Genomic DNA, 18,023 nt, shown 5'->3' with positions numbered 1-18,023 from the left:
GACTGTGCCTCTATCCAAAGCTTGTTAAGGCCTACAATGGGAAAGTCCATGTCAGGAGTTCAATTCGCAGTACATTTAGAAAACACGTATTTAGAGTGTTTTACATTCAAATGTGAAAGAACAGCAAAATAGAAAGAGACAAGAATAGACCTCAAATAATGTCACATACTGTACATACAGAATACTGTGTATTATTGTATCCTTTTGTTGAATATACTGTAATGATGTGGGCTGGCATAATGGACCTTTGGCTCAGGTCACTGGTACCAAGTGTGAACTGGTAACCGGAGAGAAGCCAGTTTGCCTCTAGGCACTGCTGAGGGGCGAGGCACAGGACCCCCACACTGCTCCCCTGGCACTGTATAGTAGCTGCCCTGCTGATTCTAATTTCACTGTGAGTGCTGTGAGACAATAAAAGGTTAATTAGATTCAATTCCTCCATGTCAATTCTTTTGTTATCATCTCTCAGGCTTGCTTGAATTCCTCTTTTTATGATTACACATTTGAATAAATGTATATGGAATTGACCTTTCATCATTTTAAATACATTAATAAAAACACACAAAAAAGTCTAGATATATTTATATACATATATATATTATATACAGTAGGTATATGTTTGTTTGTGTTTGTACTATAAATATATTTTGAATCTATAAATATATATAATGAAATAGTCAGTCCACAATTCAGAAATACCTCTACAAATTAATATTTGTAATTAAACACATACATAGGTGAATGTATTTGATAGTAAATAAAGGGATTAAAAAAAAGAGAAGCAAAGTCAATTGTTAAACACACACAACATGTTTGAATCTTAATTGCCGAATAACCTATCAGCGATTCCACTGTGCATACACTGGTATACTTTATTTTATTGATCCAATTCATATTTTAAATGTTTGTTTCTCTGAACAACTCACATTCTACATCATATAAAATAAAGGACAAACTGTTTTGTAAATATACTTTAATTGGTTGATTGGTATCAGAATTACTACAGGTTTAAGAGTTGTGTAGGTAAACTTCGGGATTCATTAAGTAATAATGTCATATTGTATCCCTGGACTTCAATGATGAGAAAGGATCAGACAGGAAGTGGGACAAGATCAATTGCCTGGCTCCGTTCTTGGGAGGACACTATTTCCCCAGAGCACCTGTCTTGTTGATCACATGTTCCATGTCGGTGTGTTCGGATGTGTCTAGTTTGATGTCGTACTTGGCCAGGATCTTCATAATGGGCCTGATCTTCAGCCACCACTGTGTTTTAGGGATGCGGTGCCTGCAGCAGATGGAGGAGTGATGTTAGTCACCATTAAACATACCACAATTAGTGTGGTAAGTTATATGGAAAACAACTTACTCAAGATCTGTGTCTGCCTTCAGTGCAGTCAGAGGCTGGAAGGTAAGCGCTCTCTTCCTCATGCCCAGCACGCAGGCAGAGTCCGGTGTATTGGCGAAGATGCGACCTAAAGGACACAGGAATTTAAACAATTTGCTTTGGCATGACATTTAATGATCATTTCTTTCAACCCACAATAAATAAAGCGTGATTAATTCCCGTTTGCAGTGGTGGAAAATGCACTCAGACTTTAGTTGAGGTCAAAATAGCAATACCATTTGCAAAAATGCTGCATAGCAACCAAAGGTCCAGCACTCAAAATTACACTGAAGAAAAAGAACACATGTATCAGGACTCTAAATCATGATTTTATATTTCATTTATATGGTTGCATATTGTATCCATTTCTACAGGTCATATTAATTCTACATTTTGACCAACTTATTTACTGTAGTTTGCCTCAGCTGATTATAGAATTTGTATATAAGATTTGTATCTGCATACTCTGGTACAGCTTTCAGATTAATGAAGTGGAGAAAAAACCAAAATATCTTCCTTCAAATGTAGTGAAATTTAAATAAAAAGTAACAGTTATAAAATGGAAAAGCTTAAGAGGGTACAGGTACATTTCACCACTGGTATTATATATTCTAAATATGTGCAACAGAAACATTTGATTAGCACATACCGTGTCTGTAACACTCCTTGAGTTTGTCAGTCAGCCACAGAACGGTCTTGGCCCCCATCTTTGTGCCAAAGTTTCTGTCGAAGGGGGTTGGAGTGCCACCCTGTAGACAATGAAGGACAAATGGGTTTAACGTTGGTCCCATTGTAATATATCAAAAACAAGGGGAAAAGGAGGCTTTGCATGAACAGACCTGCTGCATGTGTCCAAGGACGTTCTTACGGCAGTCAAAGATGCCTTTGCCCTCCTCTGAGTACAGGTTGAAGATGAAGTCAGTGGTGTAGTTAGCATTAGAGTTCTCATTCCTATTGTAAAAAGAAAAGAGTCAGATTACTGTACATTTATCTGGAAGGATATGATGTGACTGATAATTAAAGAGAGCAACGGCCTCACACAGACACAGAACCAAAAGCAGTGTTAATAATAACATTAACAATAGCTTTAATCTATTTGAGCATTCCAGTAATTCATGAAAGTGAGCCAGCATGCACAACAGCAGGACCTTGAAACTGAAGCACCAACATGCAAGTCATCCATGATTAATTCTGTTGTTTACACTTGGAAATACTGTCATACTGTTTGAAGTTAAAAGGTGCTATTGTTACAAAATAAATCATAAGGAGTTTTTAAACTTTAAACTTTATACCTCAATCCATATCTGCTCCACACCTGATTAAAAACCTACCTGAGAATCAAACCTCTCTTCACTGTTGTCTTCATCTTCTCCACCAGATGCTCCACGTTCAACTATAGTCCACAGATTACAAGCAGAACAGATTCCTAGGTAACCCTCATCCATCCAACCACCCAACATATTTAACATACAAGAAAAACCTGGGATCCTGAAGACTCCAAGCATAAACTATTGTAAAAGAAAGATGTATATCTCAAATTCGTATGACATTTTGTATAAAGAGCACATTAAGAAAATCTGTCTGCTACATCTGTGTCCGTCCCCTTAAAAATGACTGACACAACGCCTAACCGAACCTTGTAGTATGTGACTTTATTAAGACCCATGGTAAATATGAGCTATCTATTTAAACTGTATAAAGGCTGCAATCATGTGATTTTGACTGGCTCCACCAGTACAAAAACACATTAGTATTTTATAAAGTACTAATCAAAACAGAATCAGAAAACCATGATATGACGTCATTATGAACATATTGATAGACAAATTAAAATAAATGTTTGAAAGATAGAATGAAGGACCTGTGAGATATCAGAGATATGGTCTGTAGGGCCCCATAGGTATGATTATGGTGCAGAGACTCTTGAAAGTGAGTCATCAGCTCACCTCCAGGTCTTTAATGTTGAACTTCTCCTCATAGATGTAGGCAGCATCAGCCCCAGCAGCCAGACCGGCCATGGTGGCCAGGTAGCCGCAATATCCCCCCATTGTCTCCACGATGAACACACGGCGCTTGGTCCCGGCTGCAGACTGCTTGATTCTGTCACAGGTCTGTGCCAAAAAACATCAGAGAAAGTCATTACGCTCGGTTTTTGTGTATGTACTGTATGTGTGTATGTTTGTTGTTGAGGTACTGACAGCGGTGATGGTGTTGAGGGCGGTGTCAGCGCCGATGCTGAAGTCAGAGCCGGGGACATTGTTGGAGACGGTGGCGGGGATAACCACCATGGGAATGCACATCTCTTCGTACTTCTCTCTGGCTTGAACCAGCTCCAGGCCTCCCACAAAGGCCTGCACCGCAGCGGGGAGAAGAGGAAGCATAATTTTCATGGCTTTTTTGGTGAGATCATTCAACACTCACATGACTACTGGTTTTAAAAGGAATGCAATTGATGACTTCTTTTTACCTCAAATCCACCGATGATCACCAAAGCATGGATGTTGAACTTGGCAATATTCTGGCTGATTTCCTCTAACATTTTACCTGGTAGAGATCTTTGGGAAACATTGACAGATTAAAAAAATGTTGTAGTGTATTTTGTGACAAAACCTGAGGAATAAGGAAACAACTTGTGATTTACCTCTTGGTACCCAACATTGAGCCTCCTTTTCCAGTCCAGCCAGTAACTGAAGTCCACGTGATAGGCTCAATCTGGAACAAAAGAGAATTTTTAATTTCATTTTTGTTATCTAACTAATATTGTAACATGGACAACTATTTAAAAAACAAATACAAAATTAGATCAATGACTAAAAAAAGAAACATGTATTAGAAGCACGTGTTTTACTGAACTCTGTGAACAAACTTCACCAAATCATAACAGAAGGAGTTCTGTAGCAAAGACAGAAGTGAACATTTACCTGTCCGTGAGCCAGACCATCAAAGCCGTCATGGACAGCCAGCATGGTGTGGCCCTGGATGATTCCCATCCTGACTGTTGAGCGGACGGCAGCATTCATCCCAGCGCAGGGAGCACCGATGTTCATGATAGCCACGTTGATGTTGCTCTGGTCAGTGAGAGAGGGGCAAAGAAGGAGAAGACTTGATTATTACTTTTTAGTGGAAAATATGTTGGTTTAAAACAATAAAATGATTTTATTTTTCATTAAGACTACGTTTCATCACAATGCTAGGGGTTTGACTTTGACCTTACCTTAACATCTGGGGGGTTGATGTGAGCCAGCAGCTTATAAGTCTTCCAGTTGTTCTCAAAACTCCTGTAAGTCATAAACACAGTTGAGTGTTGGTAGTTTTTATTTTGCATTATTCAATTGTTTACTTTTTTTGTTGTTGTAATATTTGATCATTTGTATTTTTTGTATTAAAAATACTGTACACTTTTACAGTTTATAGTGAATGAAGAAATCAACTCATTTATAAGAAAATGATAAATCAATCAACATGTTTCTAAGTGAAGCATTATAACCCTAAAATAAAAACATTTGCCATTTGTCCTTAAATGATGAATACATAATAATGAACCATTCATTGTGCAAAACAATTTCACTCTCAGAGGAAAATACTTACTTTCCTCTGAGCTTGATGGCATCTTCAAATCTGCCCTCAGTCATGGCCGCAGTAACATCTTTGGTCTGTTGCGGAGTAAACAACAGAGAGTGTGTGTGAGAGAAGCAGGAGAAATCCCTTACTGTAATGTCTGCGCACATCTTATAAAACAAAATACACAAAATATTTTAACATACCACTTGCACACATTCCATGAGCGGCAGTCTGACTGCCTGGTTCCCGGACAGGCTGACCACACAGGCAGGAGTGTCTGGAGTGGCCTCCAGCAGCGCCATCACCGCCTCCACACCCATCCGGCTGCCCTGGACAACACAGATTCAGATCATCAAGTGAGTGTGTTTGAGTTGTACACTCTCCTTTATATATTTAGTGTTGTATTCAAACACATACCAGGATTCTGTCGAAGGCGGAGGGTGTTCCTCCTCTCTGCACGTGTCCGAGGACAGTGGTGCGAGTATCAAAGCCGAGCCTGTCAGTTACCAGCTGGAGACCAAAAATAAATCGTTTTAGTTTTGCACCTTGGAATAATATTTTAGCAGGGCTTGCCCCAGCATCCGGAAAGACGTCCTACATAGCTTTGAAGATTCAATGAATATATAAGAAAATGATTTATTTTTTGAAAGGAAGGGCCAAACTCTGTCATGATTTGTGTCATTATTAATTGATACATTGACAAATTATGATATTGCTTTGATCTTCCTTGTATTGCAATGGTTTGTATTTCTGTAACTATTTGTGTCCACTGCATATGATGAAGGGTATTTATGTTGAGAACATCGCAGAACATTTCAATTAGAATGAAATGCTTGCCTTCTTGATCTGGTCAGATGTAATCGGTTGGCCATCTCTGGACATCGCTCCCTCAGCCACAATGATCACATTAAGGCGAGAACCTCTGGCCCTTTGCTAAAAAGAAAAAAACAATCAGAGGAGAAAAGAAGGTGCTCTCTGACTGACACATATTTCACTGTATACTTTGGAAGACATTGTCTTCTGCAAATGAGGACACACATACGTCTGTCAACCTCCTGCACAAATGATCCTCCCAGCCCTCATCTGGGGGCATCTCTGGGATGAAGACCCAGTCGGCCCCGCAGGACAGAGCCGACACCAGAGCCAGGTACCTGCAGCCAGAGGCATAAAAGATTAACCCATCCAGCAGAGATATCTGTACAATATTCAGCCTTTAGTATGAGAAGTATTGATTCCTTAAGTAGATTTACTTAATTCCAGGTCTGGTCAACTGGTGCATCATTGGTTAAACCTGATCTTTCAGGACCTTAATCCTACATTTTTATCATTAATAAACAAACAAAGCTTAAGAATGTAAAAAAAAGTTGTTTAATTTGTTTAAAGTTGATTTGTTGAGATCCTGTTCACCCATGCTACTGATGCTGTTACAGTCTGTTTAAAGTCATATCAGTTTTCTAACTTGTAAATATAAATGTAAATATGTTGTCATGGAAACAGATTTCCAGTATTCATTTTTAGATTTGAATAATTATAAATACAGACACACACACGTTACTGACCCACAGTGTCTGCCCATCACTTCCAGGATAAACGTCCTCTGGTGGCTGTGGATGAACAGAAAGCATTTTGTACAAATAAGAAAAGTAAAGATTGGCAAGGGTAATTTGTACACATGATATAAAAAAGAACACACATCTTAAGTAAATAATACACATTCACACTTCACCGTACATTAAAAGTGTCTGTTATTTACTTAGTTCTGGCTGAATTGTATTGCTTTGCATCAGAAATGTAATGTTCTCATATGCTTCATGTCTACTGCACGGTACTGCTACCATGACCTTCATTCAAATGTGTACATTGTTTATTGAAGTGAATCCCATCAATCACTGTGAGCCTGGATGGTGGGTGACAGTGGCGTCTGACCTCTGAGCGGTTGTAGTGATGGCGTCCACCACCTCGATGATGCGGTGCAGGGCGGAGTCAGTGCCGATGGTCATGTCGGTGCCGCAGAAGTCGTTGTCGATGGAGCCCACCATGCCCACGATGTTCAGATGGGAAGATTGCTTGGCTTCCTCTTCAGAAATCGAACCTGCATCAAAACAAAAAGGACAAACAGAGATGTAACGTTAATGAAAAGAAGAGTGTAATGCCTGTCATAATGATGTTTTCTTTTACACTGGAAATATCTCTGGTTTAAAATGTAATCGCGTGATTACAGTCAGTTCTTAATGCCTCCTTATCAAAGGGATATTTCTCCCCCACTGAAAAAACCCCGAAACAACTGTGATTCTCTGCTGGAAAACTACATAAACAACAAGAGTCTAAAGCAAGTAAACATGCTAACAAAATCGAGTAATATTTAGTATTGAAAGTGTTTGAAATGAACATTTCCTAAAAACACACAAACCTAATGATGATGGCAACATACATAAAAGTCATAGGGTCATTCCCATTCTTGATTTGTGTCTACAAATAATCATGGCAATCCATTCAAAAGCTGTCAAGAAATGTTCCTAAAAGCCAAAATATGATGGGTGAAAATGTAGTGGATCACCGAATGTCTAAACAAAATGTCCTCCTAATATATCCAATAGCTGTTGAGATATTGAGTCCAAGGTGGTGGATACTTTATAAAGGGTTTCTAAGAAAAGGCACATAATATATTTCATCTCATCTTTAATAATATCATAATCCTCAGAAAGGACATGCTAAGATTGTAGCACAGTTGAGTAAATTATGCTGTTGATGATGCCACACAGGAGAACTCATCACATCCTCCATGTTTGTTTACCAGCTTTGACGAGGTCTCCCAGCAGCCCGCTCCACTCGCTCCTGAACTGGTCGGCTCCGGTCAGACTGCCGTCCCCCCCGATCACACACAGGTTGGTGATGCCCAGCTTCACCAGGTTGCCAGCGGCCTTCGTACGACCCTCTCTGGTGCGGAAGTCCTTGCTGCGGGCGCTGCCGATCACAGTTCCTCCCTGACACGCGAGGAGGAGAAGATGTCTTTAAAACAGTTACTGAAACACACTTCATTTCTGGCTTTAGAGGAGGAAAAATGAAATAATGTTGAATTGTTCACTGACACAGTTTTTTTTGTTATCCAATATGACCTCTTTAAATTCCTTTTTGATGTGGGATGAGTTTAATGAGGCTTTATGAAATTGATAAATGTTAAAGTCACATAGTAAGGCTGCATCATGCTTGAGAACATAGGCACTTAAATAGTGACATCCTTTAAAGCTTACCATCACCCGTTCCAACTCCAATGCTCACAAATACTTCATTAATCTGAGCTTATCATTCTCCTATCCTCTTGCGAGGCCTCTTTATTTAGACAATGATCATTCAGAAAGAAATGTAAATCCTTAGCTTCACAGTGTTGCATTTCCATCACCCTTCAGTTGCAGGGATGAGCACATTTAATATCACCCACAAATCATATTTCCTAAATGTTGTGGAAGCTCTTGACTCTGAGTGAGTGGTGTGTTAAACATTAAAGGATCAGGCCAAGTTGATAGGTTCACGTTCAAGGAGATCTAATAATTCAATGCGTTACTTGAAGTACTTCAGATAGTTTTGCTAGATCAAAAACATTTTATGGGAAATGATCTCTGCATGGCTGGACACTAGCAAAGGTGAGTGAACTCTTTTGGGGGGGAACTGATTCTTTAAAACACTACCAACAATCCTGGTGTGCAGATCACTCACCAGCTGAAGCATCATGGACACACTCTCCCATGTGGCGATGCGAATGTTGTCCCCTCCATCCACCAGACCCTGGTAGCCCTACATAACACACAGCACAACTATCAAGAGTCACATTTTCTTCATTTTATCTCCAAAAAACGCATTTTAATGCTTTTTTCATATTGTATTGTTGTTTTCCTTCATACTATTATTTTCTTTTTTAATGAACTGCTCTCTTGCTCATTACACAAAAGCAATTTCCTTTAAGGTAAAGCTTACTTGACTAGATGGATTCTGATTCTGCTATCATAGAAACATTTGAAATAGAGAATGGGTAGGAACATAAAAAATATGTTTCATTTAAAACAATGCTCTGACAAAACATCAATAATGCACAAATGTAATTAAGAATCCATTTGTTGTATTTATTTACAATATAATCACATGCGCAGTGCATGCTAAGCGTACCTCATGAACAAAGTAGACTTTTGCTCCAGTGTAGAGACCAACTCTGACGGTGGCTCTCACAGCAGCGTTCATCCCTGAGACACAAAGGACATGAAATGAGTCTTGTTTACTCATATTATTTAATATTAAAGCACAATGACAGACTCCGCTTAACACTTCCTGTCAGATTTCAGTTTAAGACCTAACCTTTAAGTGACTGGCGCGTTGGCAATTGATGAGACAAAAATAGTCACAACGAAAGGACAGGAGTGAGTTCATGAGACTCTATGTCTTCTGTACCATCGTTCCCCTGGATGGGCACTACATTAAAGGCCACAGCATGAGCTTGTGTTGTGACAGGATGGCATGTTGCAGATCTTGTTTCACCAGAGAGCAGCTGTGGATGGGGGCGTTTCTCTCCTCAATACCAGAAAAAGGTCAACTCCACTAAATTTAGCCGCGAAGACGTGAAATCACGGAGCGGTTGGGCAGATAATTATTGGTTGGACTCAGGATTGAAGAGCGGGAACATGAGATTCTGAGAACCTTGAACTTTAACTGGAGGCATTTTCTGAAGCTGCTTAACGTCAGTTTTTAAGTTAGAGTTCAGCGCACATCCTGTGTGGACGATGTGTTACCCAGCCCTCTACTTGAACTAAGGATGTCCTTGACCAAAAAAACGTTCAGTCAACAAACATTCCACCAATCCATTAATCAGTTCAATCCAAAGATATGTAAAACTGAGTTTCTCAACAATATATCATGCATCACTTTAAAACGTGTGTTTAGCAGAGATGTGATCATGAGTTTATTGGAAATACATCATTTGATGCAGCATAAAAAGATGACAAATACACAGACGGATAATTATTTTAATTTGATATTTTGACAAAGAGTAAGCAGGCCTATCTCAAAATTGATTCCAAAGCGTATGCACTCTATCTGCTGCACACTTTATTTTTTGCCATTCCCATCACTAAAGACATTTGAAGTTTTCTCTGGTGGTGTTTTGAATCTGAGAGACTCAGACAGCTGGCCTTCAATTGTAACACTCTGTGACTTCCTGGAAGAAATGTTGCTTGCCCTTTCTGTTACTTTGCTCCTGGATTAACTAAGATGTCATGCAGAGAATTAAATAATATACTCTGCTGGCTCCGGCAAGATCAAGAGGTTGGTTGTGATTCAGCAGGGGAAGCCAGAGTTTACCCCCTCTGACTCGTATTGTGTTGTAACAGTTCAATGCAAAACTATCTTTAAAAAATAGACTCATCCTTTGCTCACCTTGTGCGTCCCCTCCTGACGTCAGCACGGCGATGGAGCGGCCGAGCCCCATCTTTGTGGGGTCTAGAGTGGGATGGAGATCGCTGGACATGTTGTCAAAGGATGGGCACGACGAAGGGAAAAGAAAAGGAGAAAGAACAAAGCTGCTCTCCCTTCTGCTCCTCAGGGGAGGCACAAGTGAAGGCACAGGCTTTATAGACTGCTGCTCCACGAGCCCCCTCCCACTGACGCCCTTAACCCCTCTCTCTCAGCTCTACTAAATATACTTCAGGCCCAGCAACACCTGCAGCGGACAGTTAGACAGGGAGACACAATGGCACACGGCACTCATTAAAACAGTTTGAATGTGTTTCAAAAGCCAGGAATTTCAGAGTGGGGATTTCTGACATTTGATTTAGATTGTTTATATTTTGGCATAAGTCTTTGTTTATAATATTATTACTTATTATTTCTGGATCTATTATGGGTTGGATCAGTTGGGTTGCATGGGTATGGGTGGCAGTCATAGGTAATATAATCACCTGTTCACCTGTGTGAGGTGTGTGTGGAAGAGAGGGTCGCTGGTTTTTAGTTGACTGCAACCTTTTCACTGCTGGATTATTCAGACCGTATACATGTGCAAGTTATAATAAGTTGATGATATTTATTAAGTTAACTTTTTGTTTAACGCATTCTTGGATATCGGCAATAGTGTGTCTGACAAAGGCCTCCAGGCCCGACCTCAGCCTCTCACATCTTTGTTTGTTCTGCAGTCACTACAATGTGTTCAAAGCAAGAAAGTAATGAAAGGATTTTGAATTTATATTGTCTCATTATTTGCCTGAACTTATTTATGTCTGAATTATATGTTTTGTACATTTCTTTATGCATTTACTGAAAACGGCTGTCATTTAAATAAAGTGTGAACATATTGGTAGATCATTGTTCATCGAATGTTTGGGGTTTGTAATATGTACACCACAAAACACTTGTTTTTATTCATCTCTCCGAACTTGTTTGAGAATGATTGATATTTAATAACCTAAATAAAAACCGCCAGCCAGAATCGAGCTGATTCAGCAGCAGGGTGGGTTTCACATACTGTCATTACCATCTTCTCTGCTGACAGGATACCGTGTCGCATGGTGTTGAAATGTGCACCTTGTTTCCAGAAAAAGGCTTTAATATCTGCCCCAGAGGCAGCCTGGTGAATGCATGCATACAACCTGGTGTATCTGGTTTCATTCATTTCAGGATGAGAAACTTTTAGTCAGTTGTCAAGTTTTTATGCGGCTGTGTTTGCACATTTCTGGTCAAATAAAAAAGGTAAAAAACAGTCTCTCTTTCAACAGTCCAAAACTCCAACATTTTCTATTTACTAAGGGGAGACAAGAGCAGCAAATTGTGATATTTGGGGACCTTAAATAAACAAATATTTGATACCTTTCCTTCATACACTACTTTTAAGTTCTTTATTATCAAAACTTGGATTGACAAATTGTTCAATCGTTCAGCACTGAAGCTAACTATATCGTGGAAATGTATCATAAGTCTACTTATTATACAGTGGGGCAAAAAAGTATTTAGTCAGCCACCAATTGTGCAAGTTCTCCCATTTAAAAAGATGAGAGAGGCCTGTGATTTTTTATCATAGGTATACCTCAACTATGAGAGACAAAATGAGAAAAAAAATCCAGGAAGTCACATTGTAGGATTTTTAATGAATTAATTGGTAAATTCCTCGGTTAAATAAGTATTTGGTCACCTACAAACAAGCAAGATTTCTGGCTCTCACAGACCTGTAACTTCTTCTTTAAGAGGCTCCTCTGTCCTCCACTCGTTACCTGTATTAATGGCACCTTTTTGAACTCGTTATCAGTATAAAAGACACCTGTCCACAACCTCAAACAGTCATACTCCAAACTCCACTATGGCCAAGACCAAAGAGCTGTCAAAGGAGACCAGAGACAAAACTGTAGACCTGCACCAGGCTGGGAAAACTGAATCTGCAATAGGTAAGCAGCTTGGTGTGAAGAAATCAACTGTGGGAGCAATTATTAGAAAATGGAAGACATACAAGACCACTGCTAATCTCCCTCGATCTGGGGCTCCACGCAAGATCTCACCCCGTGGGGTCAAAATGATCACAAGAACGGTGAGCAAAAATCCCAGAACCACACGGGGGGACCTAGTGAATGACCTGCAGAGAGCTGGGACCAAAGTAACAGAGGCTACCATCAGTAACACACTACGCCGCCAGGGACTTAAATCCTGCAGTTCCAGACGTGTCCCCCTGCTTAAGCCAGTACATGTCCAGGCGCGTCTGAAGTTTGCTAGAGGGCATTTGGATGATCCAGAAGAGGATTGGGAGAATGTCATATGGTCAGATGAAACCAAAATAGAACTTTTTGGTAAAAACTCAACTCGTCGTGTTTGGAGGAGAAATAATGCAGAGTTGCATCCAAAGAACACCATACCTACTGTGAAGCATGGGGGTGGAAACATCATGCTTTGGGGCTGTTTTTCTGCAAAGGGACCAGGACGACTGATCCGTGTAAAGGAAAGAATGAATGGGACCATGTATCGTGAGATTTTGAGTGAAAACCTCCTTCCATCAGCAAGGGCACTGAAGATGAAGCGTGGCTGGGTCTTTCAGCATGACAATGATCCCAAACACACCGCCAGGGCAACGAAGGAGTGGCTTCGTAAGAAGCATTTCAAGGTCCTGGAGTGGCCTAGCAGTCTCCAGATCTCAACCCCATAGAAAATCTTTGGAGGGAGTTGAAAGTCCATGTTGCCCAGCGACAGCCCCAAAACATCACTGCTTTAGAGGAGATCTGCATGGAGGAATGGGCCAAAATACCAGCAACAGTGTGTGGGAACCTTGTGAAGACTTACAGAAAACGTTTGACCTCTGTCATTGCCAACAAAGGGTATTCAACAAAGTATTGAGATGAACTTTTGTTATTGACCAAATACTTATTTTCCACAATAATTTGAAAATAAATTCTTTAAAAATCCTACAATGTGATTTCCTGGATTTTTTTTCTCATTCTGTCTCTCATAGTTGAGGTATACCTATGATAAAAATTACAGGCCTCTCTCATCTTTTTAAATGGGAGAACTTGCACAATTGGTGGCTGACTAAATACTTTTTTGCCCCACTGTATATGGGTCACTATACTCTGATTTAGTACTAAATGTTCTCAGGCTTTCAACAGACAGGGTGTCTCCCTTGACCATTGTCATGGAAATTACCATATGGATGAAAGGTAATTTAATCACCATGTGTGTATTGTTACCTTGGTTAGCCCCCAAACTTCAATAGCCTGTAATGTAGAATTTGATTGTCTGAAACAACAACACAACTTTGGTTTAAACTTGTAGATTTGTTCATTTCTTACCAGAAGGTAACTACGTCTGGATTTTCCACCACGCACTATTTAGTGTTTTTAGAGTTTTACCAGTAAAGTAGTTCGACCTTCACTGCCTGATAAATGTCAACATTTTCAATTTCTGTGCCGATTGTTAGTAAAAGCTCCTTCAGCAACATCCAAGACATTATACAAGTGCAGGATTTTGAAAAAATATTGTGTTACCACTTTAAATAATTTCAAGAGCCGAAAAGAAAAGAAAAACCAATATGGTCAGAGTGTAACATATACATTTATTATAAACACTGTACATAAAGAAACACAAATACGTCTGGTGAGATGCTCTGAGCCATCCTAATCTATCTGTATACAAAAACACTAACACTGATTATGTCTTTATTTACCTTTTGAAATATTTGAGAGTGCCTGCAGTGTAAAATATGCATCATTTAACTTATTATTATTTTTAGGAAAGCATTTACCGAGCTCAGTCATAAAGATTAAAAAAACTAAAGGTTTCTAACACAATTCAACTTGCACCCTTCTTTGGACTTTTTTGGGGACTTTCAGGCTTACAACAACAGTGTTGGGACAAACAAAATCAGTTCCATTTAAAAAGTATTATCAACACTCCAGAGTGACCTGATCCCCTCTGGATATTACCAGTAACACAAATACTGTACTTGTAGTGCAAAGTCATCTGTCCTCCAGCGGAGAGCTGTTTGGAGAAGAACAGCCGGACAACAGATCAAAGCCAATTGGAACAAATGTCTGGAAAACAAAAAAAAAACCAAATATGCAAATTAAATTGTGTCTCTGTGCGTACATACAGAGAAGGTTTGATATTAGATAACTCTAACAATTACTTGTCAGGTTGTAGCTCTACAATGTGTTGCAGCATTTTGTGTTGTAATCAGAATTAGCTTTATTCGTCCCACAGAGGGGATATTGACAATGTTAAATAAAGGACGCGTTTAATTTTTCTGAAATATATTTATTATATTTCTTGCTTTCTAAGAGTGTGAATACCTTTATAGGCAGTGTGCTTGAGCGTACGTAATGTGCATTTTCAAAATACTTAAACCATGCTTAGATTTGGTCTGTGATGTGGATCTGGGAGATAGCATCAATCTGCCTCAGCCTCTGCTAGCATGACAATGTCTGTGTAATATATGCTGTTTTAGAACAATAATACATGTGTAGTACGGATTAGGTTATCATTTTAAATAGGAAATTTGAACACATCATGTCTTGTTGTCGTGACCTATGCTGGACATTTTCCTTTAACACTTTGACTAAAAACATATAGATCGTTATTACTTCCATTCTGTAAATACACACTGTAAGCAGAGTACTCACAAAGGAGTGTTCCAAGTGCAGTGTGTAGGCCAGCGGGTTCCCACAGCGGGGCCGGGCGCGGTGCAAGCCGGGAGCATTATGGACAGACGAGTAGGAGGCCACCTCCTCGTCCATACGAAGCTCCTCTAGAGCAGGAAGACGTTTACGCAGCAGCGCCACTGCTGGACTCGGAGAAGAAGTCTTCTGGGCAACAAAGTCTATAATAGAAGAAATGAACTTTAAAACATATTCACAGTCACAATTCAGGAAATGATGTACACTTTGAGATGCGAGCATTACCTTTGTGCAGACTTTGCGCAGGGTTGATCTGCCAGGTTGACACAGGCCTTGTCTCTTCATGTACGGGCAGCACCAGGCCATGCTCCTCGTGACGTATCAAGCTCTCCTGCTTCTCAAAACGTGGAGCTCTTAGCAATGTTTTGCCAGCTGAGAAAAAAATGACGGACTCTCTCTGCGGTGCATGGAAGAATGGTCGAACAAGCTCCTCCTCGTCCTCGTCGGTGCTGACCCTGCTCGCTTCTACCATGACTTCATAGTGCGTTTTAGCCTAGAGGAGTGAGGGTTGACACCAAACACCATACAGATATTTAATAATACATCTCCGATAATAACAAAAACTTCTCCTATTATTTTTTGTTCACTTCTTACAGTTGTGGTTTGAGTTTGGGATGGCTTTGCTCGTGCCTCAGGATATTTATCAGCCATATGTGTGCACTGCTTTTCCTCTTTATCATCAAATAGTTTTTGCACAATCTCCTAAAACAGACAAAAATCAAATGAGTTGTGATACAAAACCTATGCTGATAATGATGATGTCTAAAAACTGTAGCTGTTGTGAAATGATTGAAAACTCAATTTAGTAAAGCCCCCTAGACAAATGAAAAGGACAGGACTTTCTGCTCTCACCTCCTGATGCGGCTTAAGGTTGGATTTGCAGCTCTGCCGCCTGGGAGTGATGGAGAATGGAGACTGTTGGGAAGACAGAGACCATTTCTGAATACAGCAGCATGGTGACATAAGGGAGAGACTCTGACATAGTAACAAACAGACTGATTTATAATCATACAATATACGTGTACTGACCATAGCAGACATGGGCCGCTGTGTGGAGCGGGGGGGCCTCTGAGGTGGCCTTAAATGTAGCGGAGTCTCTTTGCATCCTACAACTGAAGATAAAACAGCAGCGTCACAACAGCGTAAAAGGCCGAAGATATCAGGAGGTTTTATAACAAAAACAACAATTCTGCATCTTACCCACTGGTCCCTCGGTTGACTCTAGACGATTCTTTTTAACTGGCACTCTCTGAGCGTAAAAAAGAAGATGAAGCAGTAAATTAATCTGTGCTTGTGATAAGTTAATTTGAAAAAATGACCGGAGTGAAACATATTGTATGGCAAGGTGAGATAAGGGAACGTTACAAACAGATAGATTTATAATCATACAACACAAGGGAACTGACCATAGCAGACATGGGCTGATGTGTGGAGTGGGGGACCCTCTGAGGTGTCTTGAGTGCTAGAAATGAAGATAAAACAGCAGTGTCAAGTCGGGGTAAAAGGACAAACAGATAAGGAGGTTTCATAAGAAAAACAACGATTCTGCATCTTACCTACTGGTCCCTCGGTTGCCTCTACACGATTCTTTTTAACTGGCACTCTCTGAGCCTAAGAAAGAACGTGACGCAGTCAATTAATCTGTGCTTGTGATAAACATACGCTTATTTAAATTACATATCGTAAGCAAACATACTTTTAGGATTGGCGTGCCCCTGCTTGAACAGACAGAGAGTCTGTGTGTGTCCCCCACAGGCCCTCCAGCCTTCACTCCTTTGTTCTGCAGGATACTTTGCAGGGCAACGGAGTCTGGGGAGAAGTGCACAGATTTCATAAGACCTGGAAGAAGAGCACAAAGAGAGTCAAATGGTAAATTGACTGCACTTATAGAGCACTTGATCAGGTCTTTACGACACTTCAAGGCGCTTTACATACAAGTCGTTCACACATTAACACCTCATTCATGCAGAGCAGTACCACTTGCTCTAGGGAAGCTAACATTCACACACATTCACACACTCTTGGCCATGCCATCTGGAGCCACTCAGTGTTAAGTATCTTGACCAAGGATACATCGACATGTTGAGGCATGGGCTGGGATCGAACACACAACCTTAATAAACCAAAATACCAATTCATCCCTTTGCAATTATTTTACTGGTTTGACTGACACATATTTGTGAAGTGAACAGTATATTCAGGTACAAAGTATGTTTCTGAAATTGTGCTGCTTACCTGAAATGGATCCAGCTTTTTGTTGACTCATGATAGACACTCGCTGGGGCTGCACACAAGAGAATCAACAGCACATTTTTATTAAACAGCATGATGAGATTAATTAAAACAAAACTAAAATGACTATTCCAACAAAACCTAATCCAAGCCTTAATAGCTACCACATCAGTCAAAGTGTAGGGACCAAAAGACATTGTCAAATATGAAAGTAAAGAGCGTTTATAAAATCCACTCACCAGATTGTTATAAGGTTTTGAGTATGGCGTTGTAGATGCCAGACCTGTGGCATTTAGTCCTTCATTACGGAGGATACTGAGCAAAGCAGCATGATCCAACTGGAAGTTGTCCCCTTGGTCTGAAATGTATAAATGGAGTGGTTTTAATGAGCGATGATTCTAGCCATCTTACTAATCATAAGCTCAAGTTGTGTTGTGAGCTATACTTACTTCCATGGCAAAATGCAGTTATTAACACAGTATAGATGAAATATAGATGGGGTTGACAAAATAATATCAACGGCTGGAATATAGGCTGCAAATATATTGTTATGCATTGTGCACAACACAAATAAGTATGTTTTTCAAAAGCCATTTAAAAAAGGCAACAACACATTCAACTCACCGGTGGAAATTTTGGATAAATCCTTGTGCGTGGTC

The 18,023-nt window shown here is 40.0% G+C and overlaps 2 protein-coding genes across 3 annotated transcripts in view; both read right to left on the bottom strand.

Moving 5' to 3' along the window:
- Positions 1–958: 958 nt before the first annotated feature.
- Positions 959–10,551, bottom strand: pfkma (phosphofructokinase, muscle a). Its single transcript, XM_063886273.1, has 22 exons — positions 10,367–10,551; positions 9,107–9,180; positions 8,660–8,737; positions 7,740–7,929; positions 6,872–7,037; positions 6,505–6,549; positions 5,988–6,096; positions 5,783–5,878; positions 5,363–5,455; positions 5,149–5,274; positions 4,973–5,037; positions 4,599–4,662; positions 4,306–4,452; positions 4,026–4,096; positions 3,852–3,939; positions 3,583–3,735; positions 3,331–3,495; positions 2,716–2,777; positions 2,224–2,335; positions 2,034–2,133; positions 1,367–1,472; positions 959–1,285 (listed from the first exon to the last, which is right to left on the bottom strand). Exons 1-22 carry the CDS (start codon positions 10,455–10,457, stop codon positions 1,144–1,146), a joined length of 2,343 nt encoding a protein of 780 aa, XP_063742343.1. The 5' UTR covers positions 10,458–10,551; the 3' UTR covers positions 959–1,143.
- Positions 10,552–13,992: 3,441 nt separating this feature from the next.
- troap (trophinin associated protein) overlaps positions 13,993–18,023 on the bottom strand; it is a 7,998-nt gene continuing 3,967 nt past the window's right edge. Inside the window, exons 4-16 of one of the 2 annotated variants that reach the window (XM_063886286.1) lie at positions 17,989–18,023; positions 17,604–17,722; positions 17,368–17,416; positions 16,829–16,971; positions 16,689–16,743; positions 16,539–16,594; positions 16,333–16,381; positions 16,162–16,244; positions 15,985–16,047; positions 15,727–15,834; positions 15,358–15,625; positions 15,079–15,275; positions 13,993–14,490 (exon numbers count right to left, since the gene is read on the bottom strand). The exon at positions 17,989–18,023 is cut by the window's right edge and continues 452 nt beyond it. In XM_063886286.1, coding sequence (XP_063742356.1) covers positions 14,416–14,490; positions 15,079–15,275; positions 15,358–15,625; positions 15,727–15,834; positions 15,985–16,047; positions 16,162–16,244; positions 16,333–16,381; positions 16,539–16,594; positions 16,689–16,743; positions 16,829–16,971; positions 17,368–17,416; positions 17,604–17,722; positions 17,989–18,023 — 1,300 coding nt within the window. In that variant the 3' untranslated portion in view covers positions 13,993–14,415. The remainder of the gene's footprint in view (positions 14,491–15,078; positions 15,276–15,357; positions 15,626–15,726; positions 15,835–15,984; positions 16,048–16,161; positions 16,245–16,332; positions 16,382–16,538; positions 16,595–16,688; positions 16,744–16,828; positions 16,972–17,367; positions 17,417–17,603; positions 17,723–17,988) is intronic. The other variant, XM_063886296.1, reaches the window with a different exon arrangement.

Source organism: Eleginops maclovinus, chromosome 1, assembly GCF_036324505.1.
Source record: "Eleginops maclovinus isolate JMC-PN-2008 ecotype Puerto Natales chromosome 1, JC_Emac_rtc_rv5, whole genome shotgun sequence".
NCBI classification, from domain to species: domain Eukaryota; kingdom Metazoa; phylum Chordata; class Actinopteri; order Perciformes; family Eleginopidae; genus Eleginops; species Eleginops maclovinus.
The sequence above is the reverse complement of the archived record's forward strand: the minus strand, read 5'-3'. Positions and strand labels throughout refer to the sequence as shown.